The sequence below is a fragment of the Oncorhynchus nerka genome, linkage group LG4 (assembly GCF_034236695.1).
Source record: "Oncorhynchus nerka isolate Pitt River linkage group LG4, Oner_Uvic_2.0, whole genome shotgun sequence".
NCBI lineage: Eukaryota > Metazoa > Chordata > Actinopteri > Salmoniformes > Salmonidae > Oncorhynchus > Oncorhynchus nerka.
The window spans coordinates 56,144,643-56,161,458 of record NC_088399.1 but is presented as its reverse complement, the minus strand read 5'-3'; the positions used below and the strand labels follow the sequence as shown (position 1 = coordinate 56,161,458).

Sequence of the window (16,816 nt, the reverse complement as noted above, 5' to 3'; positions counted from 1 at the left end):
CCTTTAAAATTGTGTTGATACGCCAAAGGACCACCAACCACACAGAATACTAAGAAGAGTGTCGGTTGGGGATCATGAAACCTCCGTGATAAGACTGTCTATGAGCAAGCTGTTAGTGGAGCGTAGATTTAAACATAATCTATAATGTGTGTCGTCAGGGCCGTGCATGATGGCAGAGAGGGGAGACAAGGGAGGGGTAGGGAGGAGGGCCGGAGATTGCTGGCATTGATGAATCTAATCCCAGAGTTAATTGGTATGACTGATGAAGACAAATTGAAATGGGGTGGCTGAATCAGTGGTTCGCACGGAAGGAAGGAAGGGCTGGGAGAGCTCTACCGCAAGCCCACAACATATTCCACCAAAGAAACAAACACACACGTGTGTGTGTGTGTGTGTGTGTGTGTGTGTGTGTGTGTGTACACACTGAAACACATTCACATAGCATGACAGGTAATCAGGGAAAGAGAGAGCCCATGTCGTAAGCCATTTTGTCAGACATAAGCAACTTATGTTGCTAAGTGCGTTGCTGTTCCACGATATAGACGTGGAATCTACAGATTAGGCCTCTACACTGTAGGTAGAACTGCTAACGCCATGAAGTCATACACTGATTTTCAACACTATCCAGCTTTGCCCTGCATGGCTTCAATGTAAGACATGTTCTGGGCATAACTGTTCTTTCGCTGACCAAATGGGTAAACTAGTGTAACGCGCTCCTTCACCTGGCTATCTATCTATCTATCTATCTGTGATGGTGGAATCAGGGTCCTTTGAAAAGGCTCTCCCTCGGCCTGTTAATGGACGCAGATCAATTGAGGGAGACAGGGAGCGACTTGGCGCAGTTGCCACATCAAAGGGACTCTAATAACGGCCCACTGTGGCCATTATTGAGTCTGAAAAGCCGTATTTATATTTATTTATATTCGCTTCAAAGCGAAGCAACGGCAGCATCGAGCGTATTGAGACTGAAGGCCTTCGCTTCATTTGAAATGGACTCATTTGAGCTCAGGGCCACTGCTAGGCAATTTGGTAACCAAACAGAGAGCTATTCACAAATAAAGCCCCGATTTCTACCTTAATTGGAATGTTACTGTCTGCGTTCGTATTGCCTATTGTGAGCGCCATTCAAACTACAGACAGGATTGTATAATGACAGACACTCTAACAGAAATCCCGTACCAGTTCAAAGTCGCTTTGTGCTCACAGTATTGGGATGGCGATGTGTGTCAATGTCCATTAAAAGTTGCTGTGACTCTCTCTCCCCTAGAGGGAGGGTGGCAGACCAGACACTCTCTCCCTCTGATAAGTTTGTAACTTTGTTCATTAATGCTGGCCTGTCTCCGGATGCAGCCGGCTGTCTGTTGTGACACTGTCTCTGCCAGATCTCCCTCTCCCCCTCCCTCTCTCACTCTTGTTCTCTTTCTCCCCTTCTCTCTTCCCCCCCCTCTCTCTCTCTCTCTCTCTCTCTCTCTCTGCATGTCTTCACGCTGCTCGGTGAAATAATTTACCACATGCCGCGCTCCTGCAGATGATTGAAGCGTAATTAGAGTGCCGAGACGGTGCGAGCCAATGGCGGGGCGCGGGACTGAGAGCTAGTCAGATGGTCCGTCTCACTCGCGCTGGCTTTGCCCTTCAAAAGTGTCAGTACGGGGAGGGAGGGCGAGAGGCGCGTTGCAGCTCAGCTGCGTTGATGCCGACGCGCTGCCGCATGCGGCGTCTATGCACATTATGCATTTGAAGAGAGAAAGAGAGAGGAATATACATGTGTAGGGGAACCTAGGGGGACTTTACCTCCTGTACGCTCAGTGATACTGTCATACTGTCAACTAGGGGTGACGAACAGGTTGATAAGGAGACAAGACAACACACCATGACAGAGGCATGAAGTATGCACAAAACATGCTGTTGTTTGTACATCTATACGGTGTATTCAAAGACAGCCAGACAAATATTGGAGAGGAGGCCCTGGAAAACGGCTGTACTAGGCAACACCATAATCTCTACGACAACCCCGGTCTCGATGGCAACCACACTAAGCCTGGAAATGTGTTGATCATTACTACCTTCTGGCTGACACCATATGCTTTATGAAAAACACAGCTCTCACACAGCTCGCAATGTCTTGCTGAACTGGTATAACACAACCCGGCTGCTGAGTCTGCACCGGTATCCTCTAGCCCCCCAATTATCTTTTCTTTCTGAATAGATTCCCACAGCCTGAAAAGAAGCCAAAGTTGACCTCAGCCTAAGGTGCAGCGCAGCTATATTAAGCTAGCCCAGCAATTCTCAGCCACAGCGACAATGGCGTCAGCCATCCGTTTGATTGGAGTCCAGAGTTCACCCTTCGTCTCGTTGAACTGTAAAGGGGCGTCAGTGCAGGAACTGTGTCAAAGAAGTCACCCTTAAAGGATAATAGGGTAATAATGAAAATCATACCACCGCTGACTGCCCAGACCACCCACAGGTAGCTTCCTCGCTGTTTGTATGAATATAAATGCAATATTGACAGGAAATTTCCCCTGAGAGATAGGAACGTCAATCTCCGTTATTCTACGTGCAGTGGGCTTTTGCCCTGACCGAGGCCCAAACATTACCGTAACAACTCCATGGGCCATTAAATGCCCGAATGGCGAACAGAGACGGCTGCCTGATGGGCTGGAGCTGAGCGTTGCCTAAACGTTTGGGATTCATTTCACGGAGGCACTCTAATGTGGACAGGAAGTGAAGGGCAAGTGGAGGCAGAAAGGGTAAACAGCCCAGAGGTAGAGAGGGTAAACCTGTTCCTGAATGTTACATGTCAATAACAACCTTAATAACCCTCCACATCCAAATGAACCATAGGCTCTCATTTTGGGCCTCTGCTATTACTGGAGAATAAACATGGCAATGTTAGCTCTGCAGGCAGTGAATTTAGGTTGAATACAGGGTGAATCTAAATATATATGAATTCAAGGGAGTGTGTAGTGTGGCCGTGTGATGTTGGGGATCCTGTGGCTAATCTGGGCTGGTTCAGGCAGCTTTGGCGAGGGAAAGAAAGAGAGAGAGAGAGAGAGAGAGAGAGAGAGAGAGAGAGAGAGAGAGAGAGAGAGAAAGGGAGAGCTTTGTTTTCATTGCGGCAACCACAAGACAAACAACGACAAAGGTAGGGAGATCATTTGCATAAAGACTGGGTTGTTGTCTGAGAGCTAGCAGCTGTCAGGTGGAATTGCTTCTCCGACACTGACACCACAATCGAGGGCTCTCACCCCATAATTCAGTGTGATTGGCTCAAGGGGGAAATGGCAGCCTGCGGGGAGTTGAGGAGGAGAGCTCTTTGACAGGTTTCCATCGGCGATGGGAGACACGGACCGTTTACTTGTTATCCCTGTGTCTCTTTTTAGCATCTGTCTTCACGCAGGGAGAAAAAGCGTTCCGCACACAGTGACACGGCGGATGAAGTCTTCAGCAAGGTGTGAGGGCCCCTCCCTCCCCCACCCCACTCCACTGATGAACACACAGGCGCACGCACACACACACACACATACTCTCGCCCAAGCTGCTTCTTTGTTGGTGACTGACAGCGAGGGAGCCACAAGGAAGTGTCCGTCAGGTACCTTCATTATGGTTCTCATCCTCCCTCATGCTGTCACAGTCGCCACCGGGGAGGAGGAAATAAAAGGAGACCAATGTTTCCTTGGTATTACCAATTCCGAGGGGGACATCCAGACAAAGGAAGGAGGAGGAAGAGGAAATAAAGAACCATTTCTCTTCCCTTCTCTTCTCTCCTCTTCCCTCCCTCGCAGCTGTGTTTAAAATAAGGCCCCTTAATAAAAGCCTTTTAATGGCACTGCGGCGAAAAGAAGGAGGGGCTTGATTACTCGGACGGTTTTATTTCATGAGCTCAAAGCCTCCGGCTCTGATTCGCAATTCCGTTTGTGACTTTTTGTCGCGGGAGATCCACGTGACAAAACGGAGCCTTGGGAAGGGGAGAATGATAAGAACGAGCCCCAGCATGACCGTGTTCAGTCATCGGGGTGGCAGCCGTTGCCACAATGATTTACACCTGCAGGAAGTGATGGTGATGCTCACCTGGGTTCCCGTTTGATGCCTCCGGGGGAACCGGTAGATGTTTCAAAGTCACAGCTACAGATAGGCAACGTTAATTATGGATGGGACTAAATTGCGCTCGTTGAATGTATGGCAGGCGAACACATGGTAGACAGGAATGTGTTTAGGCGTGTACGTGGCTATGTGTTTGTGTGGGAAAGAGACAACTAGCGAGAGATAGAGAGCAAGTAGAAGAGCGAGTGAGTAGACAGAGATACAGAGAGAGTCAATAAAAAGCAAAGGACCCCTTAATGTCTCTCAGACGTAGGATAAAAAGACAGGAGTAAAGTCATGTGGGGGGAAACCCCCTTCCACTACCCACAAAACACTGTTTAAAAGGTCAGCTGGGAATGTTGATTGACAAAAGAAAGCAATACAAAGAAAAGGCTTTCAATTAAATTGGGAAAGAGCATAGACCCTAATCTCTATTCTCTGTGTGTGGCCTCTTATAAATATTAGAGGAAGGACAGACATTTTGTGAAGAGAGGAAATGGGTAAATTGTGCATTTGAGAGATGGCATACTCGAGCACCTAGCAGGATATCATCTCTCCTAGCTCCTCCCATTATTTTCCACCACAATAACGGGGGTATAATCTTCATCATCATTTCTGGCATCGTCATCCTGGCCATCATCATTATTGGAATTGTGAATAAAAATGGAAATATCTCGCTCATCTTCCTCCTCATCCTCACCACAGTTCTAATCAGCACCAATGCCAGCAGCATCAGTACAAGTGAAAAGTCTGATTTAAATGTTCAATTAAGCTTCTAGCTAGCTGGCCTTATGGTATGGTATTTACTGTCTCAAGCTGTGGAGCTCACTGGGGTCTCTCATGTTCCAGCTCCTCTCATCTGCTTCCACTTTCACACAATCATATCAAAGAGCACCTGACAGGCGGCTATGCGCACTACAACCAGAGCACAGTCTAATTGACACAGTGTCCACCACAGGGCACCAGCAGCAGGAGAAAGCATGTACGCACGCACGCACGCACGCACGCACACCGCACACACACACACACACACACACACACACACACACACACACACACACACACACACACACACACACACACACACACACACACACACACACACATAATGGTGCTGAACTGTATATGGCCACAGCCCTGCCCGTCATACACTGTGTAGTAGTTAGGGAAGAGATGGGAGACAGAGCCATTGGAAACATAAAACATATTTAAACTCCCCTTCTACAGGCTAGAGTGGCCTCCCACCATCTCACACACATTACCACACCACGGTCTGTTTCTGGGTCTGTATCTGGATAGGGGTCTGGGGATTCTCTCCAAGACCATGCAACTTTAAATATTTTTATATTGTAGTCTATGCAATGGGTGTAAGTCATCGAAGGACCCTAACATTCTAACAGCTCCTTACCTTGGCTATTTGAGCCTATCTTATATTAGCCTATAGAGCAACGATGCTAACGTGCTAACAGTTCTTACTTTAGCCATTTGAGCCTGTCTTATATTAGCCTAGAGAGCAACGATGCTAACGTGCTAACAGTTCTTACCTTAGCCATTTGAGCCTGTCTCCTATTAGCCTACTGAGCAACGATGCTAACGTGCTAACAGTTCTTACCTTAGCCATTTGAGCCTGCACCCCGGTGGCTTTGAGAGACGACACCGCCTTTTGTGCTGCAGCTGGGCTATCAAAGTCCACGAAGCCATATCCTGAAGAGAAAGAGAGAAGGAGAGAATGATGAAAAATTCAGGTGGAGTGAGACGAAGAGAGAGAATGACAGGGCTTGGTAATTGTAGCAGTAATAGGTGGGCAATATGACAACAGAGGCTGCCAGTTTTCATATCTTGTGAGCACTACATGGCTTGATAGGTAGCGGCTCTGACGTTCATATGGGGATGCTTAGGAATGCTAATTAGCCATAACAAACTCAAGCCAATGTATTTTATAGTCCTAGGCTACATTATACAATGCTGAATATACACTGAGTACACCAAACATTAAGAACACCTGCTCTTTCCATGACATAGACTGACCAGGTGAATCCAGGTGAAAGATATGATTATTGATGTTATTGGTGAAATCCACTTCAATCAGTGTAGATGAAGGGGAGAGGGGTTAAATACACATTTTTAAGCCGTGAGTCAATTGAGACATGGATTATGTATGTGTGCCATTCAGAGGTTGAACGGGTAGTAGGTGCCAGGCGCACCGTTTGTGTCAAGAACTGCAACGCTGATGGGTTTTTCACGCTCAACAGAACCTGTGTATATCAAGAATGGTCCACAACCCAAAGCACATCCAGCCAATTTGACACAACTGTGGGAACCATTGGAGTCAACATGGGCCAGCATCCCTGTGGAGCACTTTTGACACCTTGTAGAGTCCATGTCCCGATAAATTTAGGCTGTTCTGGTATACTCAGTGTGGGCTACAATATACACCCCTACTTTATAATACCATGCTATTGTTTGAGGAGAGTGTACAATTATGAACTTGAAAATGTATTAATAAACCAATTAGGCACATTTGGGCAGTCTTGATACAACATTTTGAAGAGCTATGCAATGGTTCATTGGATCAGTCTACAACTTTGCACGTGCACTGCTGCCATCTAGTGGCCAAAATCTATATTGCGCCTGGGCTGGAATAATACATTATGGCCTTTCTCTTGCATTTCAAAGATGATGGTACATGATGTTTTTTTTCTTTGTATTATCTTTTACCAGATCGAATGTGTTGTTTTCTCCTACATTAATTTCACATTTCCACAAACTTCAAAGTGTTTCCTTACAAATGGTATCAAGAATATGCATATCCTTGCTTCAGGTCCTGAGCTACAGCCAGTTAGATTTGGGTATGTCATTGGGAAAAAATGGGTTGGATCCTTAAGAGGATACAATGCTGAATATACACCTGTATTTTATAGTCCTAGGCTACATTATACAATGCTGAATATATCATGTGTTTTATAGTCCTAGGCTACATTTTACAATGCTGTATTCTATAGTAAATGTTTTAAGCTCATTTTCCAACAAAACTAAAATAATCACAACAATGCACAGATAAAGTATTCACCAAAATTCCAATTGTTTTTTTTCCCTTCTAACACAAGGAATCCCCTTCAAAACGGAAAACCCTTCAGCCCCTTGATATTTGAAGAGGCTGTCGTTGGCCATCACGCTCCTCACACAGCCATTTCACTTCGCAGTGCTCTTAATTCTCTCTCCGGCAACAAACCTCTCAAAGGTTGACGGCATCGTACCAGAGCCTTCATTCGTTCCCTCGTCTCTCCCACGCCCTCTGGAAATTCATCAGTGGTGAAAAGATGGAGAATGAATCTGCAGCGGTGATTTATGAGTTATTGTGATCCCGACATTCCCAGGGATGTATCAGCGGCGGGGTCGCATCGGTGTTAATTAAAATGTGGTTCCAGATTAAAAGCAGTCAATGGTGGCCTCTGGTCCACTGTTTCACAAGGAAAGTGTAATTAGAAGGGGATAATGGGGGGAGCCGGGCCGAGCTGGTGTGGCTCCGCTTTACACACACACACACACATGGGCGAGCACACAGAAACACACACACTCAAACACACCGACGTGTGTGTGGAGTTTCCTGCATTCGATAGAGGTAAAGGAGCGTGAAATAAAGGCAAAATCATAACCTGAATTGAGCTCCCTTCTGATTAACAACAGGAAGGTAAAATGAAGGAAAACTGACAAATGTTCATTAGGAAACACTACTGTAAGAGCTGAAGGTGAAATAAGGTTGAATTAAATCCTATTGCCAAAACAGATCGGATGGTTCTACCTAGCTGAGACGCAGTTAACCAGCTCATAAATATAATATTGAAGAGGTGAATGGTGAAGTATAAAAAGGAATGTTCAGTGGAAGAGGAACACGAAAAGGGTTTGAGATACAAGACTGTTGACCTACATTCAGCAGAGGTAGGAGAGTACTGGTTCCTCAGAGCAGGGATTACCTGTACGGCACTGGGAAGTCACTGTGGTCGGCTCCATGCAGAGACCAAGGGCAAAAGGCCACAGCGTTACGGCGCGACCTCAAAAGACCCGTGAATACCAAACACAATTCCCGACAGAGAGAGTTCAACTGAACCCAGTTGCAGGAGTCAGGAGAGGACAATGTAGTTCAATATGACAGACAGGGAAGTTGTCAATGACCGGAGTTACAGTATGCCTGCCATGAGAGTCATTCGGAAAGTACAAAACACTCTCTTCTAAGATGCTGAGAATACATCAGGGTCAGCAGACAACCTTTCACTCAATTCGAGCGTTTAAAAAAAAGATATATCACACACAAACTGCACTCCACATGTTGTTATAAGGCAAGTAAGGAGGAGGTGCAGTACAATATTTCTAATGATGGTTGTCTGGAATTACACCCATGGTGAGGGAATGGAGGAAGGCATCGCTTTGAAGTCGCAAACACATCCTGGTGGTACGCAAAACAAATAATCTATACCTGTCACTAAGAGCCGGCTCGACTTGATGGAGTAGACGCGCCATGTCTGATACACAGCACATCCACAGCAGAAACAAATGTAAGCAGAATAAAGAGAAACATGAACTGTCTTATCGCATTTCCTGGGCCTGGTCTAACTGCTGCTGTCGAAATAAAGACAGAATAGCCGGTTAGGATGGTGAAGCCTAGACGCTCTGCAGAGCGCTGCTAGAGCCCAAGGCCCCTATGAAACACAATACACTTTATGCTAGACCGCTAATGCTAACCTACATAGCTACAATATCCTGAAACCAGATAAAGGACTTATTACAATGCACATATCAATGTATCAATCATGCATGCATCATTCATGCATTTCGCTAACAAATTATGTTAATCTTAATTACATCGGGGGAAATTTGCATATTTTATCTGCATAATAGTCTGGATCGTTTGGGCCTCCCCCCACCCTCCTAAATTGATATTCCCATTTTGATACAGTATTTCCATTTCCATATTCTGCTAGCTCTAATGATCCTGTTTTGCATTGCATACTACTTTACAATAATACCATCAGCGTGAATAATGATTCAGTCACATGTTGGCAGAATTACAATAGTTACATGTAATCGCTTACATCCATGTGAGTCATCAAGGAGGCAGAGCAGCTGATGCACACATCGTTAATTACCGCGGTTACACACGTTAATGATTATCGAGAGCACTTGCATGCTGTAATAGAGCATATACATACAGCCACTCTAAACAATATTCATGCTGCTTTACATAGTGTCATATAATTACAGTATTCCAAAAATGTGACACGACAGTCCAACGGGGGCAGATGGCGTTTGTTCTTACTTCACAGTGGGGCCAAATAACCATTTCATTGTATTAAGTCCTTTAATAAGGCTCCTGAACAGCTAATCAAATGTCCCCCCCCCCATTGTACGTTGCGGCTACTCCCTGTTTATTATCTATGCACAGTCACTTTAACTCTACCTATATGTACGTATTACCTCAATTACCTCGACTAACCGGTGCCCCCACACATTGACTCTGTACCGGTACCCCCTTGTATAATGCCTTACTATTGTTATTTTACTGCTGCTCTTTAATTATTAGTTACTTTTATTTTTTACTTATCTATTTTTTACTTCACACTTATTTTTCTTAAAACTGCATTATTGATAAGTAAGCATTTCACTGTAAGGTCTACACTTGTTGTATTCGGCGCGCGTGACAAATCAAATTTGATTTGATATAGGGAGAAAGACAGGATCCTTTCTGGCTGGCCATGATTGGCTGAGAGGAGGGGTTGACCATGCTGATGGTTGGCCATGCTTTCACATGTTAATTCTTAAAGAGGTGGGTTAAGAGTGTGTGAACGATGCTGAATGGGCGTAAACAAAGAAGAGCGCTCTAGCACTCAAAATATTTAAAACCTCTAGTGACTACCCATGCGGGAGCGTAATCATCGACTGACACTAATTAGCATAACGCAACGGACATAAATATTTCTAGAAAATATTCCTATTCATGAAAATCACAAATGAAATATATTGAGACACAGGTTAGCCTTTTGTTAATCACCCTGTCATCTCAGATTTTCAAAATATGCTTTACAGCCAAAGCTAGACAAACATTTGCGTAAGTTTATCGATAGCCTAGCATAGCATTTTGTCCAGCTAGCAGCAGGTAACTTGGTCACGGAAATCAGAAAAGCAATCAAATTAAATTGTTTACCTTTGATGAGCTTCGGATGTTTTCACTCACGAAACTCCCAGTTAGATAGCAAATGTTCCTTTTTTCCAAAAATATTATTTTTGTAGGTGAAATAGCTCCATTTGTTCTTCACATTTGGCTGAGAAATCGCCCGGAAATTGCAGTCACGAAAACTCCCCAAAAATATTCTAAATTAGCTCCATAATATCGACAGAAACATGGCAAACGTTGTTCATAATCAACCCTCAAGGTGTTTTTCAAATATCTATTCGATAATATATCGGCCGGGACAATCCGTTTTTCAGTAGGACGGATTGGAATAATGGCTACCTCTGTATTTTACACGAGAGTCACTCTGGGAGCCATCAGGTGACCACTTGCGCAATGTAGCCACTTACGGGTTTTCTTCAACATAAATGCGTAAAACTACGTCACAAGGCTGTAGACACCTTCGGGAATATGGAGAAAGAGTAATCTGGTTGATAGCCCATTCACTGCACAATAGGGACGCATTGGAACGCATCGCTTTCAAAACATGAGGCACTTCCGGATTGGATTTCTATCCTAAACTGTCAATTATATGCATATTCTAGCATCTTGTCCTGACAAAATATCCCGTTTACTACGGGAACGTTATTTTTCCAAAAATGTGCCCCCTAGTCACAAAAGGATATTAAAGTAGGATAACCTTACCATGCTTCCTCCAATCACAGTGCATGATATACCATTTTGGAGCTCTCTAGCACTCAAAATCTTTCAAGGGCATTTCTCCTGCTTGTCTCCGATGTGGGATAACACGTTTATCATATTTTAAAGCAGGGTAACCTTACCATGCTTCCTCCAATCACAGTGTATGATATACCATTTTGGAGCTCTGAATTTTTGTAATCTGTAAAAAATAAAAAAAAAAAGCATTTCAGATTATTCTAAATAAACCAAATGCTTTAATTCAATTCAAAAGACTTTATTGGCATGGAAAGTGTGAACGCATTGGCAAAGCAAACATTCACTGAGCGTACAAAACATTAAGAGCACCTTCCTAATGTTGAGCTGGATGCCATTCTGGGCTAGCTGTGTGTGTGTGTTTGTGCCTATATATGTGTTTGTCTGTGTGTGGTTAGCTGCAGCCAAGGCCGGGTTGGTTGGTCCCACTCCAAACCCAGATGAGAGGATCCTAGCTAGGCTCTGCATTCCTCCTCATTTATCCTCCTGGACTGGGTGACTGGAGATAAATAAAATAAAGGCTCCAAGAACCTGTCCATGCACTACCAAACCAGCTGTGTGTGTGTGTTTATGTGTGTGTGTGTGTGTGTGTGTGTGTGTGTGTGTGCGCGCTTGTGTGTCTAAACTGAGGCAGAATAAATATATCTTGGTTGAGGGATCATTCGGAGGGAAAAAAATGTCATGTCATGTATAAAAATGTTATCTTTGGGTTGGAGACCTCTGACCACATCAGTCCCATCAGGGCGTAACAGCACAGTGAGTTGACAATTCACACGACACCGCTTCCCCCTCGCAAACACACTGGTAGGACAGACGTGTTTTCATCTGGGGTTTTCTGCAAACACACACAAACCCAACCCGCACGCACACACGCTGCTCATAGCAACACACACATGCATGTGTACACGTACAGTACGTGTGTGTACCATACAGACCAGAACACGCAGCTATTACACATTCATTTACCGTTCACAGATTCAATGTCAACTTGTCAGCCTAACGCTCGAGGACAATATCCCATTTTTCCCTCAAATAATTCTTATGGAGCGTTCTTTTATGTGAGACACTACAGGCGAGATAGTGGTACAGGCAATTCACTTATCAACCCTGCAACTTGGATTTATGGGGGATTCATCTCTCACTGATGCACCGTATTGGCTTCATTGTATTTCTTGTCATTTTCTCCCAGGTATAAAAGTGTCCTTGTCTGCGTCCCAAATGGCCCCCACTATTCCTAGTGCACTACTTTTAAACAAAGCCCTATGAGCCCTGGTGAGCCATATGGGCCCTGGTCAAAAGCAGTGCACTATACAGGGAATATAGTGCCATTTGAGACTTAGCTCTTGTCTGTGAGCTACAGTGCCCTGCTGAGGACAAAGTGCCAGGGCACAGGGCCAAGGGGACACAGACAGCACAGCTCACTGGCACCATACATTACAGACTGTGGACTCTAGTCAGGAACGACCTCATACTGTTCCAGAACACATACAGTATATACTGTACTGTACAGTAATAGCCTTGGGTACAGACACTACGGACTGGTTTCCCGGATACAGAAAGACTAAGCCAATCCTGGACTAAAAAGCATTTTCAACGGAGATTCTATAGAGCATGCTTTTTAGTTCAAGGCTAGGAAACAGGCCCTATGGGTTTCAACCCATAGTGGATTAACTGGGTATGGGCCTCTACCTGGGGTGGTAGAGCTGCATAATGACATGTCACTCATCATCTGATCAATAACCTTCTGCCTCCCTTAGCTGCAGGCGCTGTCCATTGATCTTCTGTCTGTCTGCACCACTTTTACTGTAGCAGAACTGTTAAATGTTACTGTAAAGCACTGCTTATTGTAGAACTGTTACATTTCAGTGCAGCAGAGCAGGAAATCAACCAGGTGGTGTAGATATGAGATTATCATCTTGACTATTCAAATACTGAAGTATTTTCATATCTGGGCTTTAGTTAATCCTTCCTTCCTTCTCTCTATCCCTCGCCTTCCTATCAATGCCCAGGGGTAACGTATAGTACAACACCATACAGTCCAGCTGCCGTAGTATTTCACTCAAATTCTCATCAATCAAAACAAGTAACTGGGTGTCTAAGGTACAGTCATTCCAAAACCAACATTCCCGTGCACAGTTGATTTAATTGATAAGTAGTTGACATTATTTTGTATCAATAATTAAGAATTATGAGGGCTTATTCACGGAAAGCCTACCATCATAAATGTTCCATTATGATTTGTGGACTCATGAAGCTATCTACTGTATATTGGGCTAAGATGTTACTTAAATACCCAGTTACTAAGAGAGACAGCTCGAGTTTGAAAATCGCTCAGTTCACAGTGTTTAAATTAAGCTCCATTTAGATGAGAGAGAGAATTACAAATGCGCCAGTCTTGACTAAATGGCTAGCCTAATTTAAGAGACCCCAAACCAGCTTTCAAAATTCTCATTTGCTCATTTGAAGAACACCTCTCAGAGCCAACTGGTGTTAATTGATCTGAGTGGGCAGAATATTACTAGTGAGAAAATATCCTAAACGCGCAGCAGTGTTGTGTTTGGGACCACCTAAAACAAGACTGATTCAAGACCGGAGCAAATTGAGTCCGAGGCAAGACCAAGACCGGAGGAGTGGTCAAAACCGAGACCAGAAAAATGTGAGTCCAGTTCAAGACCATGTTGTAATTTAGTCAAATCAGCACCATAATAAGAGTTCAAAATGTCCAGTATTTCTGTGTTCATATTTCAGAACAACATGTGGATTCTTTAGACATTCAGAATAGTGAATAAAGGCATGTTGAGGGACAATAGAAATGATTACTAACCCAAACACAGAGGAAAAGAATGGGCCTACTATACCTTCAGAGAAAGGCTAAGGATTTACAAAATAATGATTATAATAATGATATTATTATTTTCAATTATGTTCTGATTGAATCTCTTCAGTTTTTGTTGGAAAGGAAAGGGTTAACACTGATTAGAAAAAAAGATCCAATCAGGATTTTTCTTTGCTGGTCTCTGGGGGAAAAAATTGATCTAGCTAAATCAGCCATTGGCTAGGCCATCAGAAGCTAGATAAATGATTTTGTAGTGACAGTGGAATCAACCAAAGACATTTGACTTAATGGGTGGGACCGTTTTTACAAAAACTAATGGAAACTGGGTCACTGAGAAATAGTGAGCAGTAGTTTTTCCAGGGTCTAGCTAGCTAGCTTTTGTTGTCGGCTAGTTTGCAGTGGCTGTTGTTTTTCATCTCTCCCGAGCCCGTACGGGAGTTGTAGCGATGAGACAAGATAGTAATTACTAACAATTGGATACCACGAAATTGGGGAGAAAAGGGGGTAAAATCAAATTTAAATAAGAGTGTACGAGCAAGGAGTCCTAAAAACCTAATTCAGTTACGCCAGCTCTGTCAGGAGGAATGGGCCAAAATTCACCCAAATTATTGTGGGAAGCTTGTGGAAGGCTACCCAAAACGTTTGACCCAAGTTAAACAATTTAAAGGCAATGGTACCAAATACTAATTGAATGTATGTAAACTTCTGACCCACTGGGAATGTGATGAAGAAATAAAAGCTGAAATAAATCATTCTCTCTACTATTATTCTGACATTTCACATTCTTAAAATAAAGTGGTGATCCTACCTGACCTAAAACAGGGAATTTTTACTAGGATTTAATGTCAGGAATTGTGAAATACTGAGTTAAATGTATTTGGCTAAGGTGTATGTAAACTTCTGACTTCAACTGTATATAAGTGCTTGCCTTAGTTAGCATTTTACTGGTAGATATCATAAGTTGAAAAGTCTTTCCTACCCTACCGGCTACTGATGTAATTCTTCTGTGAGCTGCTCCAAAACACTCTTGCTGCAGTATACCTCCACTACACTACTTTGATAAGCATCAGTATGGGCTCCCGAGTGGGGCAGCGGTCTAAGGCACTGCATCTCAGTGCTAGAGGTGTCACTACAGACGCCCTGGTTTGAAACCAGGCTGTATCACAATCGGCCGTGATTGGTAGTCCCATAGGGCGGCGCACAATTGGCCCAGCGTCATCTGGGTTTGGCCTGTGTAGACCATCATTGTAAATAAAGAAATAAGAGTTTGTTCTTAACTGGCTTGCCTAATTAAATCCAGCTCAAATAACTGGCTTGCCTAATTAAATCCAGCTCAAATAACTGGCTTGCCTAATTAAATCCAGCTCAAATAACTGGCTTGCCTAATTAAATCCAGGTCAAATAACTGGCTTGCCTAATTAAATCCAGGTCAAATAACTGGCTCGCTTAATTAAATCCAGGTCAAATAACTGGCTCGCCTAATTAAATCCAGGTCAAATAACTGGCTTGCCTAATTAAATCCAGGTCAAATAACTGGCTTGCCTAATTAAATCCAGGTCAAATAACTGGCTCGCCTAATTAAATCCAGGTCAAATAACTGGCTCGCCTAATTAAATCCAGCTCAAATAACTGTCTTGCCTAATTAAATCCAGCTCAAATAACTGGCTCGCCTAATTAAATCCAGGTCAAATAACTGGCTTGCCTAATTAAATCCAGGTCAAATAACCGGCTTGCCTAATTAAATCCAGGTCAAATAACTGGCTTGCCTAATTATATCCAGGTCAAATAAACAATTTTCAGGGATGAAGAAGTACGCCATGCCCACTGAAAAAAAACGGTGTATGTCCTCCACTGGCCCTTTGTGTTTTACAAAACTGGACTACATGAGTGAGCTGGTATTACGTTTCCTGTCCAGAATCACAAAACCTGTCACACACTGGAGGCCTATAGGTTTGCCACTGTGTAACATGTCGATAATACATTTAAAGGCTGTTAAAATATAACTTTTTTAAGAAAGGAATGTGTATATTTGGCCCGGCGAAGCGGTTTTATGGAAGCTGATAATTATGATTTTTTTTTTACTCCGCTGGTCTCGGGAAGAAATGAGGAGGACACCGAGACAAGACCGAGACACTCAATATGTGGTCTCGAGACCAAGACCAGTCTGGAGTACTACAAAACTGACGCCCAGCAAACCTGGTCTCCATTCAGATGTGTAATTGTTTTCGCCACTCAGTTACACGGTAATACACAGTAATTACATTATCTTGTTAGCTTAATAGCATAACCCAGATGTGTTGGGTGCATCATCTGAAGAGCTCTTGAGAGGGAGGGGGGCAGAGACCTGCAAGGTGTTCATTACTTGTCAAAAGGTTGTTGAAGGGACTAAATCAGCTAAATTACGTTGTCTCAAGCAACACCGCAGATAGAGATGAGCGAGATGCAACACTTTGCTCTCACAGTCACACACAGTACCTGTGCAAGTGCACAAGCTCGCTTCACGCTGCTAGAGCCTGGTAGCACCAAACCAGCTCTTCAATGCCCTTAGTTGTTGCGGAAATTGGCCCACTATGTGGTTTACTTTGAGGATCTATTTCATTTTGATGAGTCTACCTTTAAGATGGATCCTCTGGCAAAACACAAACTGCTTCTGGAAGCAAAGTCAGCACAATAACTGTTGTTCGGGAACTTCATGAAATGGGTTTCCATGGCAGAGCAGCTGCACAAAAGCCACCATGCACAATGCCAAGCATTGGCTGGAGTGGTGTAAAGCTCGCCACCATTGGACTCTGGAGCATTGGAAACACGTTCTCTGGAGTGATTAGGGATGAATGATAATGTGAATGGAAATCTTGGAAAGTGAAGGGAAATCTTAACGCTACAGCAGACAATGACATTCTAGACAATTCTGTGCTTCCAACTTGGTGGCAACAGTTTGGGGAAGGCCCTTTCCTGTTTCAGTATGACAATGGCCCCGTGCTCAAAGTGAGGTCAATACA

The 16,816-nt window shown here is 43.7% G+C and overlaps 1 protein-coding gene across 1 annotated transcript in view; it reads right to left on the bottom strand.

Annotated features, from left to right (window-relative positions):
- Positions 1-16,816, bottom strand: part of LOC115128229 (RNA-binding motif, single-stranded-interacting protein 3-like) — a 245,401-nt gene that overhangs the window by 146,000 nt on the left and 82,585 nt on the right. The window contains exon 4 of the mRNA XM_065017668.1: positions 5,693-5,784. Coding sequence (XP_064873740.1) covers positions 5,693-5,784 — 92 coding nt within the window. The remainder of the gene's footprint in view (positions 1-5,692; positions 5,785-16,816) is intronic.